The sequence below is a fragment of the Myripristis murdjan genome, chromosome 3 (assembly GCF_902150065.1).
Source record: "Myripristis murdjan chromosome 3, fMyrMur1.1, whole genome shotgun sequence".
Taxonomy (NCBI): domain Eukaryota; kingdom Metazoa; phylum Chordata; class Actinopteri; order Holocentriformes; family Holocentridae; genus Myripristis; species Myripristis murdjan.
In genome coordinates this window covers 44169941-44196542 of record NC_043982.1, presented here as the reverse complement: position 1 = coordinate 44196542, position 26602 = coordinate 44169941, and the positions used below count along the sequence as shown (strand labels likewise).

General features: G+C 41.0%; 1 protein-coding gene across 2 annotated transcripts; it reads left to right on the top strand.

Annotated features, from left to right (window-relative positions):
* Positions 1–559: 559 nt before the first annotated feature.
* Positions 560–26247, top strand: cars1 (cysteinyl-tRNA synthetase 1). 2 transcript variants are annotated; one of them, XM_030046460.1, is made up of 23 exons: positions 600–646; positions 3068–3295; positions 6107–6198; positions 7123–7211; positions 8275–8371; positions 9078–9176; positions 9655–9804; positions 10828–10968; positions 12035–12123; positions 12563–12684; positions 13439–13551; positions 14137–14265; positions 14636–14765; positions 16294–16397; positions 17096–17193; positions 18149–18338; positions 19104–19172; positions 20014–20095; positions 20215–20295; positions 20786–20853; positions 21220–21279; positions 22037–22120; positions 23954–26247. In XM_030046460.1, exons 1-23 carry the CDS (start codon positions 625–627, stop codon positions 24080–24082), a joined length of 2466 nt encoding a protein of 821 aa, XP_029902320.1. In that variant the 5' UTR covers positions 600–624; the 3' UTR covers positions 24083–26247. The 2 variants fall into 2 exon arrangements, with proteins under 2 accessions (XP_029902328.1, XP_029902320.1); XM_030046468.1 differs by lacking the exon at positions 3068–3295 and having other exon boundaries at positions 560–646.
* The last annotated feature ends 355 nt before the right edge of the window (positions 26248–26602 follow it).

The following is a 26602-nucleotide window of genomic DNA, read 5'->3' as shown; positions in this document are numbered from 1 at the left end:
TATATATACATATTTTATTGGAAACATTTTGTAAATAGATTTAAGTATATTAAAAAAATATACTTAAATATACGAACCATAAATAACAAAATGTAGGGAAAAAAGAAAATCGTTCAGGGTCTGCTGAGTAATTGGAGTAAATTTAACATTTCTAAGTAATTTAATAGTTTTTGTTTGTTTGTTTGTTTGTTTTTGCCAATAGTAGTCAAATATGTTTTAGAATCGGGATTTAAAAAAATATTATTTACTTTATATGTTTTAGCCAAATCATTTATGGATATAACATTTAGCCAAAACAATAATAATCAAGTTAATTATATAAGATTCATCTGCCGAAACATTGGGACTGTGTTAAACAGGCGTGGCATTAAATGGCATTAAATCTTTGTCTATTTTTATTGACTTATTTATTTCTTTAGAATTTATTTTGCAAACCACACCAAAAATGAGCTCCCACACAATCACAAAAAAAGTACTGTTTTATCGTCCGGAATAATTTCCACATGTTAACTTTTGTTCCGCCTGTCCGGGTGACTTTAGTTCCTAGCCGGGGTATATACACGGCTCCTCTTCCGGACACGCTACTGTTGCATCAGCACCCAACCAGCATCTGACACAGTAGCAATGTCGACCTCCGGAGAGACAGGTACGGTACTGAGCGCAGCGCTGTTTGTGTCATTTTAATGGCCTCTTTGGATGTAAAGTTGTGATAGCAAGCTCTCGTATGTTTTGAGGAACAGCCGCAGCCACTTGCTAGATAATGCTGAGAGCGAGCAAGCCTCCAGACGAGCCGCTTAGCGCGAAGTCCAACCTGGAGCTTTCCCGTTACCAGCCGTGCTCCAGAATCCGTGTAAAAATATGCCAATTTAATATACAAGTGGCTTTTACGCGTCGTCGAGCGTGCACAGCGCACAAAATATGACCTGCTCTATTTATTTAGGGGGCACTCTTCAATTCGGCGCATATGTATTCCAGCAGACAGCGTTTTAAATTTATTTATGTGCAGGTTTTTTAGACTCAGCTCACCCGCTATGCCACCGGTCGTCACGGCGATTGCAAATCAATGTCAGCCAGTGCCATAAGGTGAAATCTTATGGACATAAAGGCTGCTGCATTGATTGTGTGTATGCCGAATTGAAGAATGTGTCCTAACGGTGTAGAAAAAGGCTTTACTTGTGGTTTAGTGTGCATGCATATTTGCCGACAAGTAAGACCACATAAAAAGGGTGTAGTTTTGAATGAAGGTCTTCAACAGGGAACTCAGTGGTCATGAGAGCATCTCTGGCCGGTTAGTGTTGACAGCTGATGGCTTGATTCAGCTTGAGCTCTTCAACGAGAGGCTCAAGCAATCAGTGGAGAAAATCATATTTTAACAGAAATAATCTGTGATTTCTGTGGCAGTCAGATAGGACACAGCCTCACCCTGTTTCCAGTGATCTACCTTAAAGTTTGCACTGCATACTGAGGACTGAGGATGGGCATCTCCAGGTCAAATTTAAAAAGTCAACCAGGGCTATTTTGTCTTTGCATTGTATGTGAGATTTTGCACTAATTTCAAATAGCCTTTATTGTCATTGTACAAATTGCACATCTAAATTTCATGCTTATTGTTGTTTTTATTTTTACTTTCACTTGTCAGGTTTCAGTTTTAACACTGTCCCTTACCCTTTCAGTTTGAATTTCTCGGAATGATGCTTTAAGTTTCTATATGACTTCGTTTCAGTTTCAATCTGAGTGTTATGGAAGTTGAGGTAAGGGTGTGGGCACACACTGGTGTAAAGTTGGCGCCCACACCGGATGCACACAGCATCCTCAATAACTGATAACAAATGCACAGACTTAAAAAAAAAAAAAAAAAAAAAAAAATCTGATTGAGATGGGTTGCCATCTTTTCTGTGGGTGCATTTAAAATCAGTCTTGGGACAGAGATTTATTAGCCTATGTGTTACTGTTTTGTTTCGTCCCACAGTGACACAGCCACGGGCCTACATGTAAACCAACACACATCGAGCCCCACCGGTCAGGGACAACGTTAACAAACACTATTTTTGACAAAAAAACAGAAGTGGTTACACATTTATCTTAGTGCCACCCTTGCTGTTTTTTAGATGAAGCTCCTCTCAGGAAGCTACCAAACCACACATCAGACACGCTCTCAGGATGTTGTGGAATGAACTGCGAGGGTCATTGATTAGGGTGTCTATGCATATTCTCATTTGTCCAGGTCATAGGCATTTCAAGGAAATTGAATCAGGTCAACTGGACTTGAGGCTAATTAGTCTAGTGAACAGCATGAACTATTGAAGCCACTTGGATAAGGGGTGAAACATCTTTTAAGTCGTATAACTAGGTGCAGTTGACCTGATTCAATTTCCTTGATTGATTAGGATGGTTAGTTCAGGGACCAAATAAAGGACCTTGAAAATTTTTAATGTGCATGCTTTTGTTGAGCCCAGACATCTTTTACACGGACTGTAACTTATATCTCTGTGCATTGGTAAATGTTATAATTATTGATGTATATTACTCAGTGTACTCTATTTATCTGTAGGGCTCCTCACACCCCTCTTTTTTAAAAAAAAAAAAATGTGGCTGCAATGCAAACAAAATCTTGTGATTTCAACTTCACTTCCCTGACTAGATCAGGTTTTTAGTAAAATACTAACAGTAAGAATAAAAACTTTCTCCTTTTAACATGATACTGAAAAGAGACAACACAGAGGGTCACACTTGGTAGCAGTGTGTCTATCCCCTCATTTTCCATGTTAAGGTAATGAGTGTGTGACAGTGTGTGAGATTTCGACATCAGTTCGGGTCTCAGTCCATATGATGAAAATCATAACGGTCAAATCTCGAGGGTGTTAAGGCTGTTCTGCCTGTTAACGTAGGCAGAGGTGTGCCGGCCCAGAAGTCTTTGACGTTATTGCTGTGAGCTGCCCGATCCCCCCACCAGACTTTTTGTTTGAGTGTCCCGCTTCAAACTTGTGGTCGTGGTGTTCGGTGTTTCTCAGGCTGCTGCAGCCTAGTCTGTAATTCTTTGCGAATATTTGCCCTCTTGTTTCTGCAGCCTTTGATTATGGCTTCTTGCGACACATAAAAGAGGAGGCTGCGTTGGCAGGGGCCCTGAATGAGTACCTGGCCACGCGCAGCTACCTGGCGGGGTTCAGCCCTTCCCAGGCCGACCAGAAAGCCTTCGGGCTCCTCCGCAGCCCCCCGGCCCCGCAGCATGTCCACGCTCTGCGCTGGTACAGACACATAGCGGCCCTGCAGCAGGACCTCAGCCCAAACAGCAGCAGTGAGTAGACAGCTGAAGGCACGAGGCCTGAACAGACTGAGGATAGCCACCGTCCCGTAGCTACTAGCCTACATATTGAGGCTGTTTGAAGTCCTCGAGGCAGCGCAGCGCAGGGCTTGAATGTGACGAGTTAAGCGCAGCTCTAACCTGACATGCATGAGCCCAGAGCTTCTCAGGAGGCTTTGCAAGGAAGGCAGCCTTAACTTTCACTTTCCTAATGAGGCATGGCAACGTACACTGCACCTTGAAAGTTGTATTTTTATCTTTTGGTCTTTCCTAGATTTCAGTCGAGCTCTATGGAGAGTTGTCTTATCAGTATTTAAACAAAATGTTTGGCAGCTGGGACAAATCCCACTCCTTGTTTCTTTGGCCCAGAGAGACGTTTTGGATCAAAGAGACACCAAACCAAAGAGACTGCCTGACCTCAAAGTCGCTTTTCAGGCACTCGGTGCATCGTGATGTTAACACTCACACATCAGAGGCGACATGTCATCTGCAGCAGATAAGATAGCAGTTTTTGCAGGATTGCATTGCATGTGGGTGGCATGTTGAGTGTGGATTTTTTCTCTAACTATCAACGGATTGTGCTCTGCCTTGAGAGTGTAACTTTTTATTCGTCAGTTCAAAACATTAAATACCGTCCTCTTTAAGAGAATAACAGGAAGATTAATTTGTCAGGATTAAAACTAACGGAAAAAACACACACCTATCAGATTTGTCAGGACAGGAAAGCCAGGAAATCCCAGTCAGGAATAGGCTGAGCTCCCAAAAGTGTAGCTGCTCATTTGGATTTGCACACACCTCGCGGCCAAAAGTGGACAATGTAAAACTTTGGAGGAAATCTCGATTGTTTAGACGAGCTGTATGTTGCATCGATTGCTGCCAAGATTCTTTTCAATATTTTACTTTATCTGTAGGCAGACTCAAGATGCAACATACGCCCAGTGGCCACTTTATCAGCTCCACCTGCTCAGTCTAATGAAGTGCAGTCCAGCTGTTGTGCCATAAAGTTTCCTCTCCTGCTGCCTATAATGCTCAGCTTGTCTTGTTGTCACGGTAACAGAGGTGTTCATTCACCTCTATGTTTGGCATTGAGCTCATAGTTAGTGCTGCTGCTGGACTGGACTGCACTTTACTGACAGCTGTTTCCACTATTCTGTCCCCCCTCATTTTATATAAATAGGGAAGGACAAAAAATCAGAAACCCCTCTCAGTATAAAGCAGTCCAGTAGCAGACCTCTGCAAACTACAACCTCAGTAATAAACACAGAATTAAAGTGACACATTCTGCACAATGTCAACACAAACTGAACATTATAAACTTTGTTAAAAGGTAGAATTTATGGCAGAGCTGCTGAGCTGAGCTGCATCAGGCTGGACAGCTGGAGCTGAGAAAGGGACACTGTGTGTATAAATTAATAACTATGATATGAGGATTTTGGCCTCAACTGCTGTTTCCTGCTGTGGCGTTTTGGCGGGTACAGTTAAGCCCATATTTCTACAAGACTTTGAGTAAAAATTCACAGAGCAATAAATGTCAAATTAATGCACAGATATTTAGAGGCATTACAAAGAAAATCTGATTTTTAATTGACCCGATATCTCCGACTCGTGCTTGAACTCAGCATCATGGAAAGTTCCTGTAGTGTTAAGGCGCGGCGCTCTGTTTCCCTCTTCACTCTGCAGAGTCAATTTGAAACTGAAAGAGTGAACAAGTGACCCACAAGTCTGGACTCAGGCGAGGGAGATAATGAAAACAATCATTGAATACAAGGGGAAACTTAAGGAGGCTTATCAGAAACAAATGCTGGAAGTCTTGCTTGATAATAATCTTTAATTGATGGCAGACAACCATGGATAAAACTAACGAATGAAGCAAAGTAATTATTTAATGCTTGAGCAAGGCAGCTAAGCATACAGTCTACCCAAGCCTCCATATATACATCATCTACATCATTGCCAAAGAAAAAAAAAAATCCAATAAAGTGTAAAGAAATAAGTCAAGTACACTCAAACCCAACGAATATCCCATAATGTGGTGGGACAAGCATATGGGATGAAAAGCCCCCCCCCTCCATGGTCGTCTGCGTCACTTTAAATTTAGCATCCGCCACTAGAGCCATGCAGCCCTCTTCCTCCTTTTGTAAATTGTTTTTCTTAAGGAAGCTTTTTTCTCTAGTGGGCCGCAGCCTCCTCTGGTCGGACAAATTTGGATTTTGAATTCATCTTTTTTTTTTTCCACCAGTCTGTCAGGTCTGAGCAGTACAGAGCATTAAAAAAAAAAAAAAAAAAAAAAAAAAAGTGGAAACAGTGGACTCATTTTGATCACTGCGATCAGTTGTGTTCAGATTAACTTTATTTGTCTTATATTTGGAAATTATGAAACGCTCATTCACATTGCCCTCGCATTAACCCACCTAATGTTGGTAGACAGCTCATAGACAAACAATAACTAGAATAAATAATAAGCAATAACCCGAACAAACCTCAGTGAAAGTCAAATAGTGCAAAGTGCATTAGTCTAGTTATTTTTATGTTAAGCGTATGAATGGGGAGGGTGGGGAGGGGGGGTGTTATTATGACTGATGCAATACAGGACAGTGAGTGAGACCAGTTTTAGCCTCATGTTGTGTAAGTGGCAGTGCTCGTCATACTTTAGTTTAACGCATAAATTCAATTCCTCTCCTGGCAAACTGAAGAATGGCAAGACCTGCTTCAGAATCGCATGCCACAGTTGTGTTTGATGTCCAAAAATTGTCCATTTTCATCGACATTTTCCTTTTCTCTCGTCATATTTTGTGTCTTTTTCAGTGAAGGGAAAGAGGGTTCAGCCCCCCTGGTCCCCGCCGGCAGGAACCAACGTTCCCCAGCTGCGAGTCTACAACAGCCTGACCCGGACCAAGGTAGCCTCTCGAACACGCCCTCAGCCAAATGAGCAGCAGTTTACAGGCCTGTGAAAGCCGTCTGAACGTTCACAACCATTTAAACCAAAGAATCTTATTAGTATTGAATGAATATAATATGTTATTCATATAATACAATACAGGAAAATGCAGATTGTAGATATGGGATTATAACAACACTATAATATTAATACCTGAAAAGACTAGGAATTGTAGTAATAAAAATAGAAATAAATTAGAAAGAAAGAAGAGAAAGACAAAAAAAATCTATATATTGGAAGAAAGATTAGGGAAAGCTGGGAGTGTTTGAAAATGTCTATGTTGTGTGTGTGTGTGTGTGGGTGTTATGCTTGTGTGTGTGCAAGTGTGTGTCAGATCAAGAATGCTGAGAGAGAGCAAGTGATTCTGACATAAAACAGTAATCCAATAAGTAAATAAAGAAATAAACGTGTATGAATGGGTGTAGAAGGAATATATACCGGTAATTAAATATAATTTTGTTATTATGTGCTTGCCCTGAAAAGGCAACACATCTTAATTATTTATGTTAAGCTAATGAGTTTATGTTTTGTGCAGTGGAGCACTAAGCAACATCGAAATTACAGAAAATAAACTGCTGCAATAAATTACCAGAATGATCATTTGTGACACAACGAAATAAACGATAGAGCAAAAACATGGAACGACAGCCTTTTTTTCCGTCATAGCACGATGTTTATCGTCATGTCTCAAGGAAATTATAAAGCTCTCTAAAATGTACTACCCAGAGAGGGATTATCGGACTTGGTCGACGACAAAACGGATAGAAAGCTGTATGTCGGCTAACCAAACTGTTTGTGAACGTCTGCTGTTTTTTTTTTTTTTTTTGTTGCTTACTGCTGTTTGTGATCGGATCTTTTGCGTTGGGCTCATGTCGCGTTGCAGGAGCCGTTTGTTCCGCAGAGTGGGAATAAAGTGCTGTGGTACTGCTGCGGGCCGACGGTGTACGACGCCTCGCACATGGGACACGCCAGGTAAACACGGCATGACGCCCGACAGCACCTTTACACACCTTTACACCCTCACATGGTTTTTATATCACTCAGGATGTGAAATTTAACCCCTTACCATTCCACCTCTTTCTTTAGACCCATTTTAGTAAGACGGCTAAAATATAAAAGGTGATAATAAAATAAATAAATAAAGGAAATAAAAGGTCAACAGTAGAAGCCAAACAGAAACATCATCTGAAAGCTGGGAACCTGAAGATTAATTTGAGATGCAGCTCAGCTCTGTGTGCCCACTTATTCCAGTCATAAATCTCTAATAAACACTGTGTTTTGGTTAGGTGGCTATTTATTTTTAAATGTATTTAGAGTGTATAAGGGGTGGAACGTTGTGATGGGGCCATGTGATGGCCGTTCCCATGTGTGATAAGATGTTGCAGCAAGTTGGGGTTGATATAATTTGTTACACCGATTTGGTGTCGAATTTAACAAATTTTGACAACTCAAAAATTAATAAAAATGTCCAAAATACCACGTTAGGACACCAAGACCTTGAGGAACCACCACAGAAAAATTCATGTTTTGATTTGGTGTCAAAAACTTGACATTTGGAGATTTCTGTAAGAATGGCATTCGTCTGCGATTGGGCGTTTTTGTTGTGGAAATGTCTCAGGAACTCTCCTCTCCTCGGTCTACCTTTTTGCTTTCACAAAAATTTTAGCACAAGATAATATCGAAATATCAAAAATGTGTCACTATCTATTTTTAATTCAATTTTAATAATTCTACATATAGTTTTCTCATAATTTATATTTATGCATGTTTTAATTTATTTATTTATTACAGTTTCTCAGGTAATGTTTGGGGGGTTTATACTCTGATGACTGACACTGCAATTTTCAAAATCGCTGCAAATGAAAATTGGCCCTAAATATTGGTTACCACTGTACTTGATTACTAATAATCGCAATCAAATCCAAATCCATATCGGCCACGTCCCACTTAAAAGGTTTCACAGCTACACTTTGTTGTCAGTGCGTTCCTGTTTTGTCTAACGTTGTTTTATCGTGAATTTTTTCTCTCTCCTCAGGTCGTACATATCCTTTGATATCCTTCGAAGGATACTGCAGGACTACTTCAAGTACGACGTCCTGTACTGCATGAACATCACAGACATCGATGATAAAGTGAGTAGAATCACCTCGCCGAGGCGGTCGGGCGATTCATTTGTGTTTGCTTGTCTGTTTTGAAGGGATCTACATGAAACTTGGTGGAAAGGTTGGTCACGTGGAAAGGAAGGCAAAACTTCAAATTTAGGAGTTGAAGCTCAAGTTGGATCTGCAGAGCTTTACTGCAGTTAAATAAATGCTCATTCAACACCCATAGCTGTTGTCATGTAAAAAAACCTTGTAATGCAGATTTGGGGGGATTTCTCAGGCTCATTTATGGCTTCGGGAAAATTCAAAAACCCTTAAGTTTATGATATCCGTTCAAAAAAGCGGCTGAGCGGCCGAGCTAAAAGCCCATCGCTCTCCTGAGGCCCTGAGGAGATTTAAAGACGTAAGGTTTTATATTTTAACACCACAGAAACTGAGCAGGTAGAACCGGCGTGGGCCCTGTGGTTCACGTCAAATCAGAGAATTTCCAGCCTTGTTTCCCCTTTTGAAGCACAAGGCTGCACCACGAGCAGTCAGTAATAATATTATTAAAGGAGTAACTAGTTCCTTATATCTAAAAAGTGCAAAGGCAGATCTGTTGGATAAGATCTGCTATGTCCTGACAGTACTGTTATGTTTTAGTTGTCTAGTGTGTGTGTGTGTGTGTGTTTGTGTGTGTGTGTGTGTGTGTGTGTGTGTGTGTGTGGCTTCATGGTGATATTGTTTGTCCTCTCAGATCATAAAGAGGGCCAGGCAGAACTATCTCCTGGACCAGTACAAGGAAAAGCAGCCGTCCGCCGCCCAGATCCTGCAGGACGTCCTGACGGCCAGAGGGGTGAGGCGCAGCGCTCAGAGAATAAACATCCACGGTTATTAGGCCTGGGGGCGATAACTAAAACACAACATCCCATCAAAGTATTGTGATATTTGATCATGTGGAATTTGGATGGAGAGGAGGGGTGACAACATTAAAAAAAAAAAAAATCAAATCAAATTATTTTATTTTGTTTTATTTTGTGTCATTTTATTTTTGCTAAATGTGGTATTGTTGAAAATGTTGCATATGACTGCAAATATTGTGATATTCAATATTGTTGTGTAGTGGCACAAGCCTCGTGGTTGTGTTGTTTAATTTATAGCTTATCTAGAAATAGGATTTTCAAAATAAGAGTCACTGTCATTCGCTGTTGTCTTCCATCTAATTTAGGACCAGCATTTACGAATAAATCCTTCCGGACGGTTTCTTCAAACAACAAACGAGCTCATTAGGATTCAAAAATGAAGTTTTTCTCTCTGCATGTGTGCGTTTGCAGCCTTTCCAGGCCTCGTTGGCGGGGGCGACAGACCCCGATAAGAAGCAGATGATGGAGCGTCTGGACGCCGCGGTGACGGCTGCCCTGGCGCCGCTGCAGACGGCGCTGGAGAGCGGAGCAGCCGCCGACGTCGTGCAGTCAAGAGCCCAGGTGAGACCCAGACACTGACATCCGCTCAGAGCTTTAATTTAAACAGGGTTTCCTCTCCTCGTCACCTCTTTAATGTTCTTATTTTTGGCTATTTAACTTTTCATCTTCGGAGTGGGCTGAGGCCTCGGAATGAAATCTTTCAGACGTTGGCAAAATGAAGCATTAAGTGGACATTTATATATGTAATTTTATGATGTTGCAGTACCATCTAGTAGCTGTTGCTGTCCACAGACTCGATTCCAGGCTCAGCAGTATTTCATGTATCATGGTTAGAGGCTGTTTTTTTCCCCCCATCACCACACCCTGCATTAGCACTTAAAGTCAGAAATGTTTAAAAAAAAAAAAAAAAAAAAAAAGCTGCATGAAGCAAATGCTGTAGGAAACAAGGTAAACACATATTTTAGGCTGCATGCTGAATATGCAACAAGTCATAATGTTCATGGAGGCTGACATGGGCCTTGTGTGCGTGTGTGTGTGTGTGCGTGTGTGCGTGTGCGTGCGTCAAAATATCAGCAGCCATCAGAATAACAGTGGATTGATGATGATGACTGATTGGTGAACATGTGAACCCTCTGTGCTGTGTAATGGTCATTTGCAGCTTTGAACAAGCAACAATATTATGGACAAAATCAAATGTCCCAGTATTTTTGACTGAATACCTCAATCTATTGTCAGGACTATTGGTGCTTTCTTACGATATTTGCACAGTGTAGATTTCTGGTAAACAGTCAGTAGTAATGTGAATATGATGATTAAGCAGGTAAAGGTAAATAACACAACAACTGCAACAGAAAACTGCAGGGTTTTTTTTTTTACTTTAACACAAGTTTCAAACCCAGGAAAAGCCAAGTCATGCCGTGTCACACTATCAGTGTAATATCAATAAACCGCCCAGCCCAAATTGGGACACTTTAATTTTGCTCTGCTGCTCTCTCATTGGATGATTTGTGTAACTTGCAAAAACACTGAGTCCTCTTCCTTTTTTCTCCCCTTTGTTGTTTTGTTTTGTGTCTTCCTATAAAGGTGCTGCTGGAGCAGGCCAAAGACCTGCTTGCTGATTGGTTGGACAAGCAGTTTGGAAGCCAAGTCACAGAAAACTCCATCTTCTCCATTCTGCCTAACTACTGGGAGGGAGAATACCACAAAGACATGGAGGCCCTGAATGTAGGTCGACGTGAAGGCAGAGGCTTTCCTGTGCAGCGGCACCCGGCGCTCACTTCTGATACTCACTCTTGTCAGCATATAATACTCACAAAAAGTTAGGGATATTTGGCTTTTGGGTGAAATTTATGGAAAATGTAAAAAGTTCACGCTACAGTGATATTATATCATGAAAGTAGGGCATTTAAGTAGAAGCATACACTGGTGATTTCCTCATCTCAAACAATTTCTTGAAACAAAAGCCAACAACAGTGGTGGATATACCACAACAAAAAATGTCAGTGTCAATAACTTGTCATGTGTCCTTGAGCATCAATTACAGCTTGACAACGACGTCTCATGCTGTTCACAAGTCGACTTATTGTCTGCTGAGGCATGGCATCCCACTCTTCTTGAAGGGCGGCCCTCAGGACATTGAGGTTCTGGGGTACAGAGCTCCGAGCCTCTACACGGCCACTCAGCTGTTCCCATAGGTTTTCTATGGGATTCAGGTCTGGAGAAAGTGCAGGCCACTCCATTTGAGGTACCCCAGTCTCCAGCAGCCGTTCCCTAATGATACGACCTCGATGAGCTGGAGCATCAAACACCTGATGTGAATTTTGCCGTTAAACTCCTTGTTAGAGAACAGCAACTTGTGCAAAAAGGACTGAAACACTGAACAGTTGGACATGTACATTCAAAAGTTTACAGAAGGTCACATTAAGTTCACCTGTAAAGGTTAGAATGCATTTTAGGTTCATCCTGAAATTTCACCCGAAAGCCGAATATCCCTAACTTTTTGTGAGTAGTGTATAATACATCGAGTTTCTGCTCAGTTTTTATTTCCCTGGTACTTACACATTAATCATAAGGATCCTGAAAGTCACAGAATATATCAACCAATGCTAAAATATCTCTAGTTAAGGAAGTTCACTATTTATATGGAAAGATTACAGGAATCGTGTCATTAACAAATGTCACGGCCATTATCATCAGCTGAAAGAGCTCAGTGTAATCTGTGAAACTGTTTTAAGGTTTTAAGACATGTTTTAAAGTCAAAGTGTGCATGCCGTCTCTCTGTGTCCGTCAGGTTCTTCCGGCCGATGTTCTCACTCGGGTCAGCGAGTACGTGCCAGAGATCGTGGAGTTTGTGAAGAAAATCGTCGCCAATGGCTACGGGTAGGGAGCAAACCGCCTGTATCTTCCAAGTAAATTACATTCCGAATTGACGAATATGTGGAACAAGACAAGACTTGGGTCCAAAAAAAGAGCCGACTGTGTGTCCAAATCAGAAGTGGAATAGTGCCGCTTCACGCTGAGACAGCACATTTTGCCGTTGATATTGTAAATATCATTTTGTAAACACATTTTGCAGCAGAGAGGTTTGTAAAGTTTCTGAATGCTTTACAAGATGAGGCACGTTTTGTTTTGCATCGTGCACATTACCATCAACTGAGGACAGACTTATGCTATGTTATTATCCCATCTGGGGATGAGACACAAAAAAATCATCCAGTCATTCATACATTCATATTGTCTTTCATTGTGATTACTACAGTGTTAATTAATTAATTATTAATATTCTTCTTCTTCTTCTTTTTTTTTTTTTTTTTTGCAGGTATGAATCAAACGGTTCTGTGTACTTTGACACTTCGAAGTTTGATTCCAGTCCGGAGCACTCGTACGCCAAGCTGGTTCCTGAAGCGGTCGGTGACCAGAAGGCTCTGCAGGAGGGAGAAGGTACGTTGTTGATGTTTACATCCACCAGATGTGATTTTACACAGTTAAAGTCCCCATGAAATGACCTCACATGACCTCTACTTCCTGTAATATCAGAACATCTTAAACAGTGATATCATCCTGCTGTAGTGGCTGGAAATTAAAATTTTAACCAATAAAACCTTCACAAATCTTTAAACGTCCTTTCAAAATAAAAGTATGTTTCTCTCCAAAACTGAGATCTTGTTGGTTTGCTCTTGTGAATGATCCCTCCCTGCACCATGCACCGCCCAAACTTCCTGTTTCAACAGGATCAACACATCAGATGAAGAAAGTGAGAGTCCATTTCTCGGGGTCTTTAACATAATAACATAATATTTTAACCAGTGGCAAAAATGAAAAGGCTGTGCAATGGATTCTGACTGATGAAAGCTAATGACGTTTGTATTTTCGATCAAAAGATTAGAAATTGTCTCTGGGTATTTTTCGCTTGCACATGAAAGGTGCACAGACACTAAAAAAAAAAAATGACAACTAGTGAAACATTTTAAAGTCACATGACTTGCCCTACACAATGTTCAGCCATGTCCGCCTTACACGGTAAAGACAAAATTGTGACTCCGTGGATTCCACCCTTTTTACACGGACCTTGGTGTTTAAAAATGATCTGTGTGACCTACAGTCTTAAGTTCTGGAGGTTTTATGGGTCAAATGTTGTCTTAGTTGAAGTTTCACTTTAACTGGTAACTGGAATTTAAATTTTTCTGGCCATCAGGGGACCTGAGCATCTCTGCAGACAGACTGAGTGAGAAAAAGTCCCAGAATGACTTTGCCTTGTGGAAAGCCTCCAAGCCTGGAGAGCCGTCATGGGACTCTCCATGGGGGAAGGTGAGACTTGATTTTGAATCTCGGTGATATCTAACAACACTTTGCAGAAGGTTTGCTGCCCTGTACCATAAATCGAAAAAAAAGAAGAAAAACAGTACAATGATCCATGAGGTAGTTTGGTAGAGAAACAGAGAAATTTACTGGATCAAGTAACTCATTTGATTTAAGTTCAAAAAAAAAAAAAAAAAAAAAGGTTGATGAAGTAAGTTTCTGTTCCAAGTCCACCTGCATTCCCTCTGCTTCAAACATTTATTGTGCACCAAGAATAAATCCTTCCTGTATACTCTCACCACCTGGGGTAAACGTCTGTAATTTTAAAAGCTTTATTGGTTTTGAATATTCCAGGTTCCCACACCTCCTGGAAAACATAGAAAGTTAAAGACTATTTATTTTTCCAACCGTGGAACACACAAAATGTCCGGGAAATATTTGCAAGATCCTGGAAAACTTGCCTGAGATTATATTTTCAGATGTTTTTCCTCAGCTCACATTTTAGCTTCCAGTGTCCTGTTCATACCACGCCGTCATGTTGTACTGATTGTTTTTTTTGTTTTTTTTTTTTCATTCTTTTGATTGTTTTAACAGGGAAGGCCGGGTTGGCATATTGAATGCTCGGCCATGGCTGGCTCCATCCTGGGAGAGTCCATGGACATCCACGGAGGAGGATTTGATCTCCGCTTCCCCCATCACGACAACGAGCTGGCTCAGTCTGAGGTGAGACAGCGGCAGCAAAATAAATGCTCATCTCTGCAAGTAGGGCCGTGCGATTTGGTGATGTACTGTATGTCATTCAGCGGTAGGAAAATGCCTGTTGCTCCATGTTTGGTTGCGTCACAAATGAACTTGAAATCCCCCGTATCAGGATCTGAGATTTAGGTCATATCGCACAGCCCTAACTGCAAGTAAAAAAAAAAAAAAAAAAAAACATCTGAAGACTTTATTTGTCTCAAATGTTTTCACTCAGAATCATAAGACATCTCAAAACAATATTCAAAGTCTGTTAGCTGGAGTGCATTTTGAAACGGTTTCCAAAAGAGAGAAAAGGAGTGGTGGTGCTGACAGCGGCTGGTTGTTTCCCTCGCAGGCCTTCTTCGAGAACGATCACTGGGTGCGTTACTTCCTGCACACCGGACACCTGACCATCGCAGGCTGCAAGATGTCCAAGTCTCTGAAGAACTTCATCACCATAAAGGAGGCCTTGGCCAAGAACTCAGGTGACGCCGCCGTTCTGCTCAGGCGTGTCGTCACTTATTATAGATAACTGACTGGACGGGTGATTCAGCTAAACTGCAGGTCGTTGGTGACTAAAACACACCGAAACACCACGACGGATCTTATTCACAGTCTGCACAATGCGTCCAGTCACAAACAGCTTCTTCAAAGTTGTATTCTCAATTAAGAACGAAGACATTAACGTGAATATGTGATCTGTGGAACCGGCAGATCCTGATAGTCGTTCTGCGCTTTACTGAGTGCCTCCTGGTTTTGTTTTATGGTTTTATTGTTTATAAGTACACACAGGCTGTCAAAAGGCAGGACTTACAAGAGGAAGATAAATGACATCTAAAGGGTAATTCTAGTAATTTTCAACCTGGGCCCTATTTTTACATTTTTTCAGTTCAGCCAGCAGCAAGGTGATCATCGTTAATGAAAACTAATGGAACAAAGAAAACTAGTTAATTTAAATAACAGACATAAAAATAAAATTGAGGCTAACTAAACGGTAAATAAGTGAATCTGTATCAACTAAAATAAACTGAAACTACAGAGAAAATGTCATTAGGTTTTACTTAATCTGACTTTTTTGAATCTCACCACATATTACAAAAAAAGACTAAAACTAACACTGAAACTGAAACTAAAACAAAGCATTTTCCAAATTCAATTCAATTTCAATTTATTTATGTAAATAGCCCAGAGTCACAAATTACAAATTTGTCTCAAAGGGCTTTACAGGAAATACAACATCCTCTGTCCTTAGACAATCACATCAGATGAGGAACAACTCCCTTAAAAAAAAAAAAAAAAAAAAAAAAAAAAAACACCTTTTAACAGGGAGAAAAATAGGAAGAAACCTCAGGAGCAACAGAGGAGGGATCCCTCCCTAGGACGGACAGATGTGCAATGGATGTTGTAGACACAGAAAACAAAACAACAAAAGATATAAATGTATAATACAAAGGATGTAGTGTAAAAACAGCTGGCGGATGAGGGATGAGGATGCCGAGGGGAGCCGGATGAACTGGAGCAGCCACACAACCACCAACACCATGAAACACCACCAAATAAAAACTAAACAAAACTACCAAACCCACTTTGGAAAAAACAATTAAAACAAAACTGAAATTGAAAACAAAAAGTCAAAATAAAATAAAAATAAATGTAAAACTAGCCGCAGTGTGATCACACAGGAGAAAGTTCGCCTGTCAGTCTCCGTCCTCTGACAGATTCATTTTTGCAGCTGACGGGTTCAGATTATTATTACATCATGGAAAGGAGTGATGTCATTTAAGGTATTAGTGTTATTTTGTCATTAGACACCGTTGTTCTCTCCATCACGAGGATTCAGAGTCAGACTTTAGTTATATGCAGCTCCATGAAACAAACACCGTCAGGTCACACCGTGCTCTGGCTTTATATTCGGGGCTTCAGCAGAGGATTTTCTCGTGTCGAGTGCGAGTCAGATTACAGACGTGGTGGAGGTGAGTGTGTGTGTCAGCGTCTCTGTGTGTCCTCCTGCAGCTCGTCAGCTCCGTCTGGCTTTCCTGATGCATTCCTGGAAAGACACACTGGACTACTCTGCCAACACCATGGAGTCCGCCGTGCAGTACGAGAAGTTCATGAATGTGGGTCAATCTGGCAACTGCGCCTTTTTTCTTCTTTTTTTTTTTTTTTCTTGTTCTTCTTATTCTTCTTAAAACTTACCACACCAGGGAAGGGGGGTGATATTCAGAGAGAGAGATTAAAATTTTTGAGATTAAAGTCCTAAATGTACGAGAAAAAAACTTGGAATGTTCTGAGATTAAAGTGGAGATTTTGAGATTGTGGTTCACTGTCCAAAAAGTAAAAGAAAAACTATTTCTCCGAGTTTTTTCTCGTAAATTTGTGATTTTTTGGGAAGAAATTTACAACTTTAATCTTGGAAATTCTGAGTTTTCTTTCAGAATATTAACCCCTCCATCCCCGCCTCCATAATGTTTTTTTTTTTTTTTTTTTTTCCCCCACACAATGGCACTAACACACCATCGTACAATACAAATGAATACACAACACTGAGGAAGAAGTAAGGTACAGATTAAGAAAGTATCTTTACCAATAATTTAGTCTGTCCAGCCTTTTCAGTTCATTTTCATTTTCATTCAGTTTCTCAGGAATAGCTTAAAAAATGATGTTCCTCCAGTTGATTATATTAACAGTCCGTTTTTTTTCCTTACCGCTTCAGCAGCTGGGCTTTTTAATATAGACATGGACTCGATCCTGTCGGTCTTTATATTGAACTGATTTACTGTTTTATGCCCGTTTCTGTCACTTCTTCTCCCAACAGGAGTTCTTCCTGACTGTCAAAGACATTCTGCGCTTTCCTACCGACATCACCGGTCAGTTTGAGAAGTGGGAGGCAGAAGAGATGGACCTTAACAACATGTAAGAGAGCATGAAATCATGTGTGTCATGGACATGACTTTCCCTTGAATATACTAAAAAAAATGGATTTATCCTCCTGAAATCATCTGAAAACTATGCTATAAAAACTTAAGCTATTATGGTAAAGCTTGACATGAACACATTAGGATCTGTGGAGCTACTAGATCGGGCTACAACGGCGTATCAGGGCCATTTTAGGGGGAACCAAAATTACAGATCCAGGGGAGAGGGGGTAATATTCCCGGGAAAAAAAATCAGAATTTCCAAGATTTAAGTCAGAAAATATCCAACAAAATATCAGAGAAGAAAATCAATTTATGAGAAAAAAATTGAAAACTCTGAGATTATGAAGTCACACATTTGCAAGAAAAATCTCAGAAATTCTGAGATTAAAATTGTAAATTTATGAAAAATAACCCCACAAATTTGTGAGAAAAAACTTGAAAATTTTGTGATCCTAAAGTCACACATTTACAAGAAAAAGGAACCACATGGCTCGACTTTGCTGCTGCTCGCTGTGTACCACGCCTGCAGCTGATGACCTCAACAAATTAATCAAATTATTCAATCGCCAGTCGTGTTCTGAAAACTAGACGTATCCCAGGCCAGTAGGTTATACAGATAGAGATGAAAAAAAAAGAAAGTGCTGCTGTGTGTAGAGCTGCAAGTAAATGAAGCTTCTTCTCTTTTCCAAAAGCTTTAATTCAAATACACAGCAGCAGTCGGATTTAGTCATAAATTCATGAGGAAAAAAACACAAATTCTGAGATTATAAAGTCACAAATTTACAAGAAAAAATTCTCCTGTGGGATTCAGTCAAAAGGAAATCTCCTCCCCCGGCTCCACCATATTTTTTTTTCCCTCAGTGGCCCTAATACACCGTCGTAGATGTCTGACAATTTCAAGAGAGAGAGAGAGAGAGAGAAAAAAAAACATGTTTACTTTTGTTGTCTAGTTTCTACGAGAAGAAATCTGCCATCCACGAGGCTCTGTGCGACAACATGGACACTCGCACCGTCATGGAGGAGATGAGGTCGCTGGTCAGCCAGGCCAACAGCTACATCGCCAGCAAGAAGAGCGCCAAGCTGAAGCCCAACCGCATGCTGATGGAGAGCATGGCCACCTACCTCACCAAGATGCTGAAGGTGAGCCGGGTTTCACCACGACGCTGCTCCTCTTCCTCTTCCTCTTCCTCTTCCTCTTCCTCTTCCTCTTCCTCGTCCTGTCGTCCCGCGGCAGCTCTCCTCCCAGATGTGCAGGAAACAAAACAGACGTAGTGCCGCAAATTTAGGCCACCGTAGGTTTTTGGCTCAATTTCCAAAGGCCCCATTGTTGATCAAGTGGTGATAAAGAATGAGTTGTTTACTGATAAAAACCGTTTGAGCGCCGTCTTCATCACAATTAAAACATCAAACAGTGACACCGGTCACTTAATACGGCTGGTGCAACTTGTTTTTTTTCCTAGCACATTTAAAAAAAAAAAAAAAAAAAAAAAAACAGGAGTTGTCCTTTCCAGTGGTGGCACAAGGGTTTACATTACAAATGTGCAAGATTAAAGTGCTAATACATAAAAGCCAAGGTTAAAATGGAAAACACACACAAAAAGGTAAATATAAGTATTACAAAAAGAAATTAAGACGGAAAAAGAAGTTGAGAGGAAATGAATAAAACCAGTAAACACTCAACAAGAGGACGTTAGAGATGGATTAAGATATCAGTGTGTTGCTGGAACCTTTTGAAAAAATTATGTAAAGCACTGAATAATTTATGAAGTGAAAAAGACGTTTTCTAATGCGTTTGTATCTGTTTGGATAATAAACCTCACACGTTTCATGATGCTATTTCCTGGTGTTTCCTGTTAGGAAGGATTGCATTAAGCCCATAGAAATGTGACTCTTCTTGTCTTCCAGACTTTCGGTGCCATTGAAGGATCAGAGCCCATCGGCTTCCCAATGGGAGGAAAAGGTCAAGACGTGGATGTAAGTGTAGACGCTGCATGCGTCTGTCGCTGCAGTCTGCACTGTGGCAACGCAAAACCTTCATTCAGAGCAGCTCACCTTGTAGCTGAAAGTCTGCGGCTTCAGAACGTGACCGATCCCAAGTCCCGCCCTCCCAGTAACTACATTAATTTCACACTGCGACCTGTGAACAAGCAGCTCCGCCATGTTCAAGACAGGCTGTTGCTTATGTTCTGTGTTCGTTCCCACAGTTTCAGTCAACATGTTACATATTAAAATATTCTGCATCTTCCTGGGCATCTATGCTCAGGTGACACCACTGATGTTTAAGATTTTTATTATCACGTATGTGTTGCTCTGGTCGTCATCTATAAGCCAGCATGTGACCCGACGATAACAAAAAAGTAGTTTCGTAGATTTTCCTAATGGTATTTTATAGTTTATCATTTCCTGGAAATCGATGGAAAGATGTTGATGGTTCATCCTGCACTCACAGGCGTATGTTGATTTTGTGTCCAATGAAATGACCAGGGGTTCCTTCAAAGGCAAAGGCATAAACCTCTGAAAACATCGCAGCATTTAGAGAAACTTCATTCATGTCTGTGGAGAGGGCAACATTCACTAAGCTACGATTGGTTGGTTTGCATTAGGAAGGCGGGGCTTAGGATTGGTCAGTTTGGAAGCCAGAGACAAATAATCCAACAAGACCTTTGGGAGGTGAAATGTTTCCCTCATTTCCATCTCCAAAACTCACTCATTCATTTTGCTGAGTTGTTTATGTGCACTGCTGCATGATTTTAAGATCTTAAGACTCCACTATTAAAGACATGTGAATAAATACTGTTGCTGCTGTGTTTGTCAGCTGGAGAGCACCGTGATGCCGTACCTGACGGTGCTGTCCGACTTCAGGGAGAGCGTCCGAAAAATCGCCAGAGAGCAGAAAGGTAAGCACTGAGGGAGTGAATGTGCTCTTTCATTCCCACACAAATAAAATGCAGCTGTAGGTCCTTTGCCTTTTTTGTTTTCCGGGCACAAATAAAGTTTGTCTTTATCACCTGTGTAGTGATGGAGCTGCTGCAGCTGTGCGACGTCATCCGTGATGATACTTTACCTGAGCTGGGAGTCCGGTTGGAGGATCATGAAGGTAACTGAACATTTAAACAGTATCCGCTTCAAAAACCTATATTTTGATACTGATGGAAAGTAGAAATATGAGTCTCGGTGACATCTAAAAAAAGAAAAAAATACTCCTTTTCCCGATTTACCCAGACTGAGACCAGATGTTGGACACCATTTTCACCTCTGTACGTCCAGTGGTTCAGTTCCTATGGGCATTTCCTGTTAGCTTAGCACAAAGACTTGAAGTCTATGGGAGTCGTTAGCCTGGCTCCGTCAAAGTGAAGAAATGAACCTTACAGCAGCTCTGAAGCTGTCGGATTTACACAGTGGATCATGTGGATTTGAAATAAAAGTTGTGGAATCTTAAAAAATGAGTTTCAGGAGAAGTCAGACGGTGGATGTGTAACCGCTGAACATGTTTATCCCTCCGTCTATCGCAGTGATCGCCGCTGAAGGTGGAGGAAGATCCAGCACAGATGAACCTCTCCTAAAACTCCTCTCCTTTGTTTTTCTAGGTCTGCCTACAGTTGTGAAACTAGTGGATAAGGAAACCCTCCTGAGGGAGAGAGATGAGAAGAAGACCGTAAGTAAACACTGACAGTGCCTCCTTTCAGCGAACTCACGAGTCACATAATCGCTCTGCACCAGAAACAAAAAACTAAAAAAAAAAAAAAAAAAAGGGTGAGCTCACATCAGACATGTTGGAGGGATTTTTCCTCCTTTAGTTTGGTTTGTTCGGTCACTAAACCATCAGAGCTCAGAGGAAATGTCTGGAGGAGAGAGTAACCCACGACAAACTGCGGAAAATAACTCCGAAACACAAGGGTTTCTGGGTGAAAGGAGAAGGATGTTGACATCTGATAAAGCAGCAGCTGAAGTTTCACAAAACACAAAGCTGATCCTTTCTGATTTGAAAGATCTCTTGAAACTGTTGTTGTGTATTTCACAGATGGAAGAGGAGAAGAAAAAGAAGAAGGAAGAAGCTGCTAAAAAGAAACAGGAGCAGGAGGTCAGTCGGTGTTTATCCTGCAGACGAGGAAACACGAGGAGCACGAAAAACACGAATGCTTATTTTCATGAAATAATAAACTCAATATTTGTGATGTTTCAGTACGACGAGCAATTTCAATTTGACACAGAAGATTTCAGATATGCTCTAATTAATATTCATTAAAACAGCAATAAATATTTATTAAAACCCTAGTGGACAGGAGATTTACTGTACCCACTAAACTTTGCTCATGTCAAGTTTGAAAGCTCACATATTAAGACGTGTTATCAGTAACTGCAGAAAAACAAATTAAGAAGTTTCAATTTTACATTTCCATCACATAAATGCAAAATCTGATAACTGATCTGACTAACATGATCAAAGAACGTGCCCCCTCCACACCGAACTGCATCTCTCTCAAATCTGGGTTTTGGCACGCTGCTCTGTTCACTTCTGCTGGAAACTACGTGATATTTTGGCATCGTCTAAAATTAAAAAAAAAAAAAAAAAAATGTAGAAAAGAGGGGGTGGGGGTGAATGCTGCAGGGGCTCAGTCTGTGAAATATTGGGAACAAATGAACTCAGGTGCTCTTCAAGGGGAAAATGGCAAACAAGGTTAAAAGAGAACTGACTGTCATGCTGTAAAGTTTGCTGCACTCATGGAGGGAGATCCCGAGGCACTCTTGAGTGTGAAAATGTAAAATCCTTTATTCAGAAGGGAGAAAAAAAAATGTGTTTAAGTCCTCCTCTTTTTTTATTTCTGTAATTTTTTCAGATGGCGAAGCTTGCAAAGATGAAGATCCCTCCATCGGAAATGTTTCTCAGCGAAACTGACAAGTATTCCAAGTTCGACGAGACGGTAACAGTTCATTTATTTCTTCTGCTGTTTTTGTTGTTGTTGTTTTAATACAGAAAGGGCTCATTTGGCAAATCCAGCATGTAATTTTCATTCTGATCTCAAGGAGTTTCTCTAGCGTTTTCGATTCATTGTGACAAAAAAAAAAAAAAAAAAATGCAGAAAGGTGGTTTTACTTAAACAGTTACAAACAAATTTGAGGCAGGTTTGAAAGACAAACAGCTGATCGAGACACAAGAGTCCACACAGCCTGCAGGCACTTCCTGTATCTGTCAGTTTGAGAGAGAAAACGTCCTCAGAAATAAATACAAACACAAAGAAAGGCAGCCGCTGAGGACACGGTGCTCCAGAGGACGATCACAGTCAGGCCTCGCGATCCAAATCAAAACATCGCGATATCTTTAGCCATCTCCATTGATACTGTGACGATATTGCAGGGTCGACTTCTTCAGATATTTACACACGAGAGATTTTCGCTAAACATTCGTCAGTAACGTGGACATGACGACAACAGCTGCATCTGTCTTCTAAGTTGAGACAGTCGTATTTCTTTACCACACTGCTGCCTTTAAAACCACGTAGCGACGACTGCCACTGAAAAAGCCGCTGAGAGGCTAAGTAGGCTCATAACTGTGACGCGTTCGTACAAATCCACACTGAAGTCCAGATGCATTTTATACTGTTTATTAATGAAAAAACAAATAACAAGCAATTGTATTTGATTAACTAAACAACTTGTAACTGATGTGATATGACCCTAACCAACCCGGTCAACAGAAAACCACTCACCCTCTTTCCAACATCATCAAAATTATAACACATACACACATTGTAGACATAATACAAAACATCTTCCACTAAAAACAAACAACATCGACATCTGCTTTGTTCTAATACAAAAAACTTGCCTATTCTAGCTCTGTATATGAAAAAATCTTGTCAAAAATGAATCATTTAAACGTAACATTCATCATCCCCACCAAGATAAAGGACAAAAACAACTTAATTTCATTGTTCCTTGGTGAACAAAAATAGCTTAAGCTTTTTCTTAAAGCATATCATATTATTTTCGGATACAAGAAAAGATGGTAACCCATTCCATGCCACCATTGCTCTGTAACGCGTAGTCTTCTGTCTAATATTTGTCCTACATGAAGGTAACAAAAAGCGCTCCTCTGACTCCTCTGAGGTAATCCAGTCAGCACCAAGTAAACCCCAAGCCCCACCCAGGAGTTTTTCGGGGCCGCTCAGAGTCCCTACCCCAAGGCAGGGACGTTTTTTAGCCCCTGTAAAGGTTCCTGAACTCTCTCCTTCGGGGTGGTTCCTCCGGTGGAGACACGCGACAACAGCCCCGACCCCGTAAAATTACCCCGAGGTTCCGGCGGTGGAAACGGGCCTAAAGGAGAAACCACACCCCTGTGCCAGTTACCTGAAGTGATAGTAACCAAAAGGAACGTGTGTGCAGCCTCGACAAAATAAAACAACACAGACTACATGCATGTTTGGCTCCTACAAACCTTGAAAAGACATAATTTATTCTATATCATGATATAATAATATCCCAAATCCCAGGTGTTGCCTAGTTTCGATATCGATATATTACGCAGCCCTAGATTACAGTTACAGTCAGAGCCATGCTTCGTGGTGAGGAAGTTTCTATTTCTGGCTAACATGAAGAAAACACGGAGTAAAATATTATACTGAGAGTGTTATGAATTGTGTTGTTCATTTTCACATCGGAAAGATTCACTCTTGAGATTTCCGTGATGCCCTTTTCTGTGATGTGAAGCAGGAACTGAGTGTGGTTGTGTTTCCTCCTCCTGCCGCTGCTCACAGGGTTTCCCCACTCACGACGCGGAGGGGAAGGAGATCAGCAAGGGCCAAATCAAGAAGCTGCGCAAGCTGTACGAGACCCAGGAGAAGCTGCACGAGGAGTTCCTGCAGATGAGCCTGAACGGCAGCTGAGTCTGTCCTCCGTGTCCGAGCCAGCCGCCCTGCACAAAGAAATACCAAGGCCACGGATGCCGGGGCGTCTTTTGTCTGCTGTGCATCTGCTCTGATCACAAAACCCGGGAGAGACACACACACACATACACACACACACACACACACACACACACACACACACGAGTTGCAGATGATATTCCCTCAATATCAGTGGGTATATCACAAAAAAAGGATTTAACATACTTATCTTCTGAAAATGAGAGACGTTTGTCTTTGCTGGAGACATCCTCAGTTTTTTGTCATCAACCAACAACCCAAACTGTTTTGTGTCTCCTCCTCCGCCTCTGACAAACAAGAAAACATAGGAAGTGAGAGGTCTTTAGTTACTGTCAGCACTCTACTAGCAGTGTCGTCGAACGTTTTCCACATCTCGTCACAGTGACTGAATCCCACGGCACATAGGAAGTTTCTACAGGCGTCTGTTTTACATCGGCACTGCCAGTCAGAAGATCCGGTCAGACACATTACACTGTAAAATGATCAGCTTTAGTACTTGGTGCAAGTCAAGTCATCATTTATATCATTTAAATCAAGCTTCGTCTGCTTCATAATTAAGTGTGCAATGTACTGAGAAGCCAGCTGAATATGATTCATTACAATTAATCTCATAATCTTTCTCGGCATTACATCACCCTGGGCCTAGCTTTGCAGCTCGTGCTTCGCTGCATCACCGAGCTGAGAATCTGATGTTAAAACTTGAAGCTGAAATCCAGAATTTTTAGAGAGATATTTGACTTGGTTCAGACCACAGCAGAGAAAGCAACATGTGTCAGTCAGGTTGACCCCCCCCCCCCTCCCAAAAAAAAAAATCTCATGTGCCTTTTCCACCAAAAAAAAAAAAACAACAGTCTGGTTGTGAACCAAATTTTGAACGGTTCTTTGCATTTCCACCACGATTGATTCCTAAGAATTCCCTCACACTGGCGCACAAAGCAACCCGGTCCGGCTCAGATTATGTGGGTTATTTATTCCAGCAGGTGTGACGGGTCAGGCTCTGAGCTGCAGGTGACGGCAGTATTAGACTGTTAAATTTTGTTTTGCACGTCCACCATCGACAATAAAACGGTTCCACTCCACAAACTGGTGGAAGTGCTTGCCGGTTCCTACGTTTGCACCTTTGTTTCAAGGATCTTGAACCGAACCGAATGTTTTTTTTTTTTGTTTTTTGTTTTTTTTTTTGGTGGAAAAGAGCACATCAGTGTCAGCTCTTTGGCTCAGGTTTCCTCCACCGCCGAACACGAACAAAAACAGGCTCTCGGCTCTCGGCTCTAACCCGAGTCGGGTCGTCAGACGTCCTGAGACGAGCTGCCACGGATCTTCTCTGTTCCATTCCAGTGACGTTTACCAGCTTCCCGTGTAACATTGTGTTGTATGTTTACTGCTGTTGTCTGTACATGTGCACCAATCAAGTACGTCTAATCAGCTCCAAGTGTATTCTTCTCCTGGTTTCAGCTGCAGCTTCTTTAATTTTTCTTAATAAAATCCATAAGGAAGAGCTTGTTTTCTCATGAGGAAATCAGACTCATTTAACTCTTGCTGAGCGTGTTTCTTGCTCCACAGTTTGAGTGAGATGATAGGAAGATGTGTGATTTTTTTTTCTTCTCTTTTTTCATTAACAACATATTATTCAGCCGTCCATTAGGGTTGCATCATTGATTCTGTGTTGTAATGCGTCATCTCTCCGTGTTAAGTTGCTTGGTCGCAGCAGCTGAGGGGGTTAAAGGCCTGTAGGGAGGCTGTTGTCTGAATCCCCCTGCTGGCCTGACAGTGTCATTACAGCACAGGCTTATCTTTGGTATTGCATTATTTTCCTGTATAATCAGCATCATCATTAATCACATTAAATATGCACAAACTGGGACCAGACATTTATTAATGAATGCAGCTATATAGAGGTTCTGTAGCAGGCTCACTTCTAAGATAATATTGTCATACTATGAAATTTTGCAAATTGTGAAAATGGCCAGTGTTCCCCGGGGAAACTGAGCCCGGTCGCTGGACCTGAATATTGGAGCTGGATTTACAGGCTCCAGAATGTTTAAATCTGTTTCAGGAGGGGGGAAAATTAAATTACAGAGCCGGGAGAGGGAGTAGTAATCCCAGAAAAAAAAAAAAAAAAAAAATCAAGATTAAATTTGTAAATTTACGAGAAAAACTTTGATATTCTCTCAGATTAAAATGGTAAATTTACAAGAAAAAAATCATGGATTCATGAGAAAAAAAAACTTGAGAATTATGAGATTATAAAGTTTATTATTATTAAATTTACTAATACTCTTGTTTAAGTCGGTGTGGATGTGTTGATGAAACGTAGCAGGTTCCCCACAGGCCTTGAAAGTTTTGGTGGTTTGAGAAAAATAAAATGAGGGCTTTCAGAAAAGGTTTTTGAAAATGAATGTTTGCCCTTGAATGTGTTTGATTTTTGCCTGAGCGTCTCGCCTGATGCCTTCATGCCTCCGCTCCCTGACCTGCAGCGCT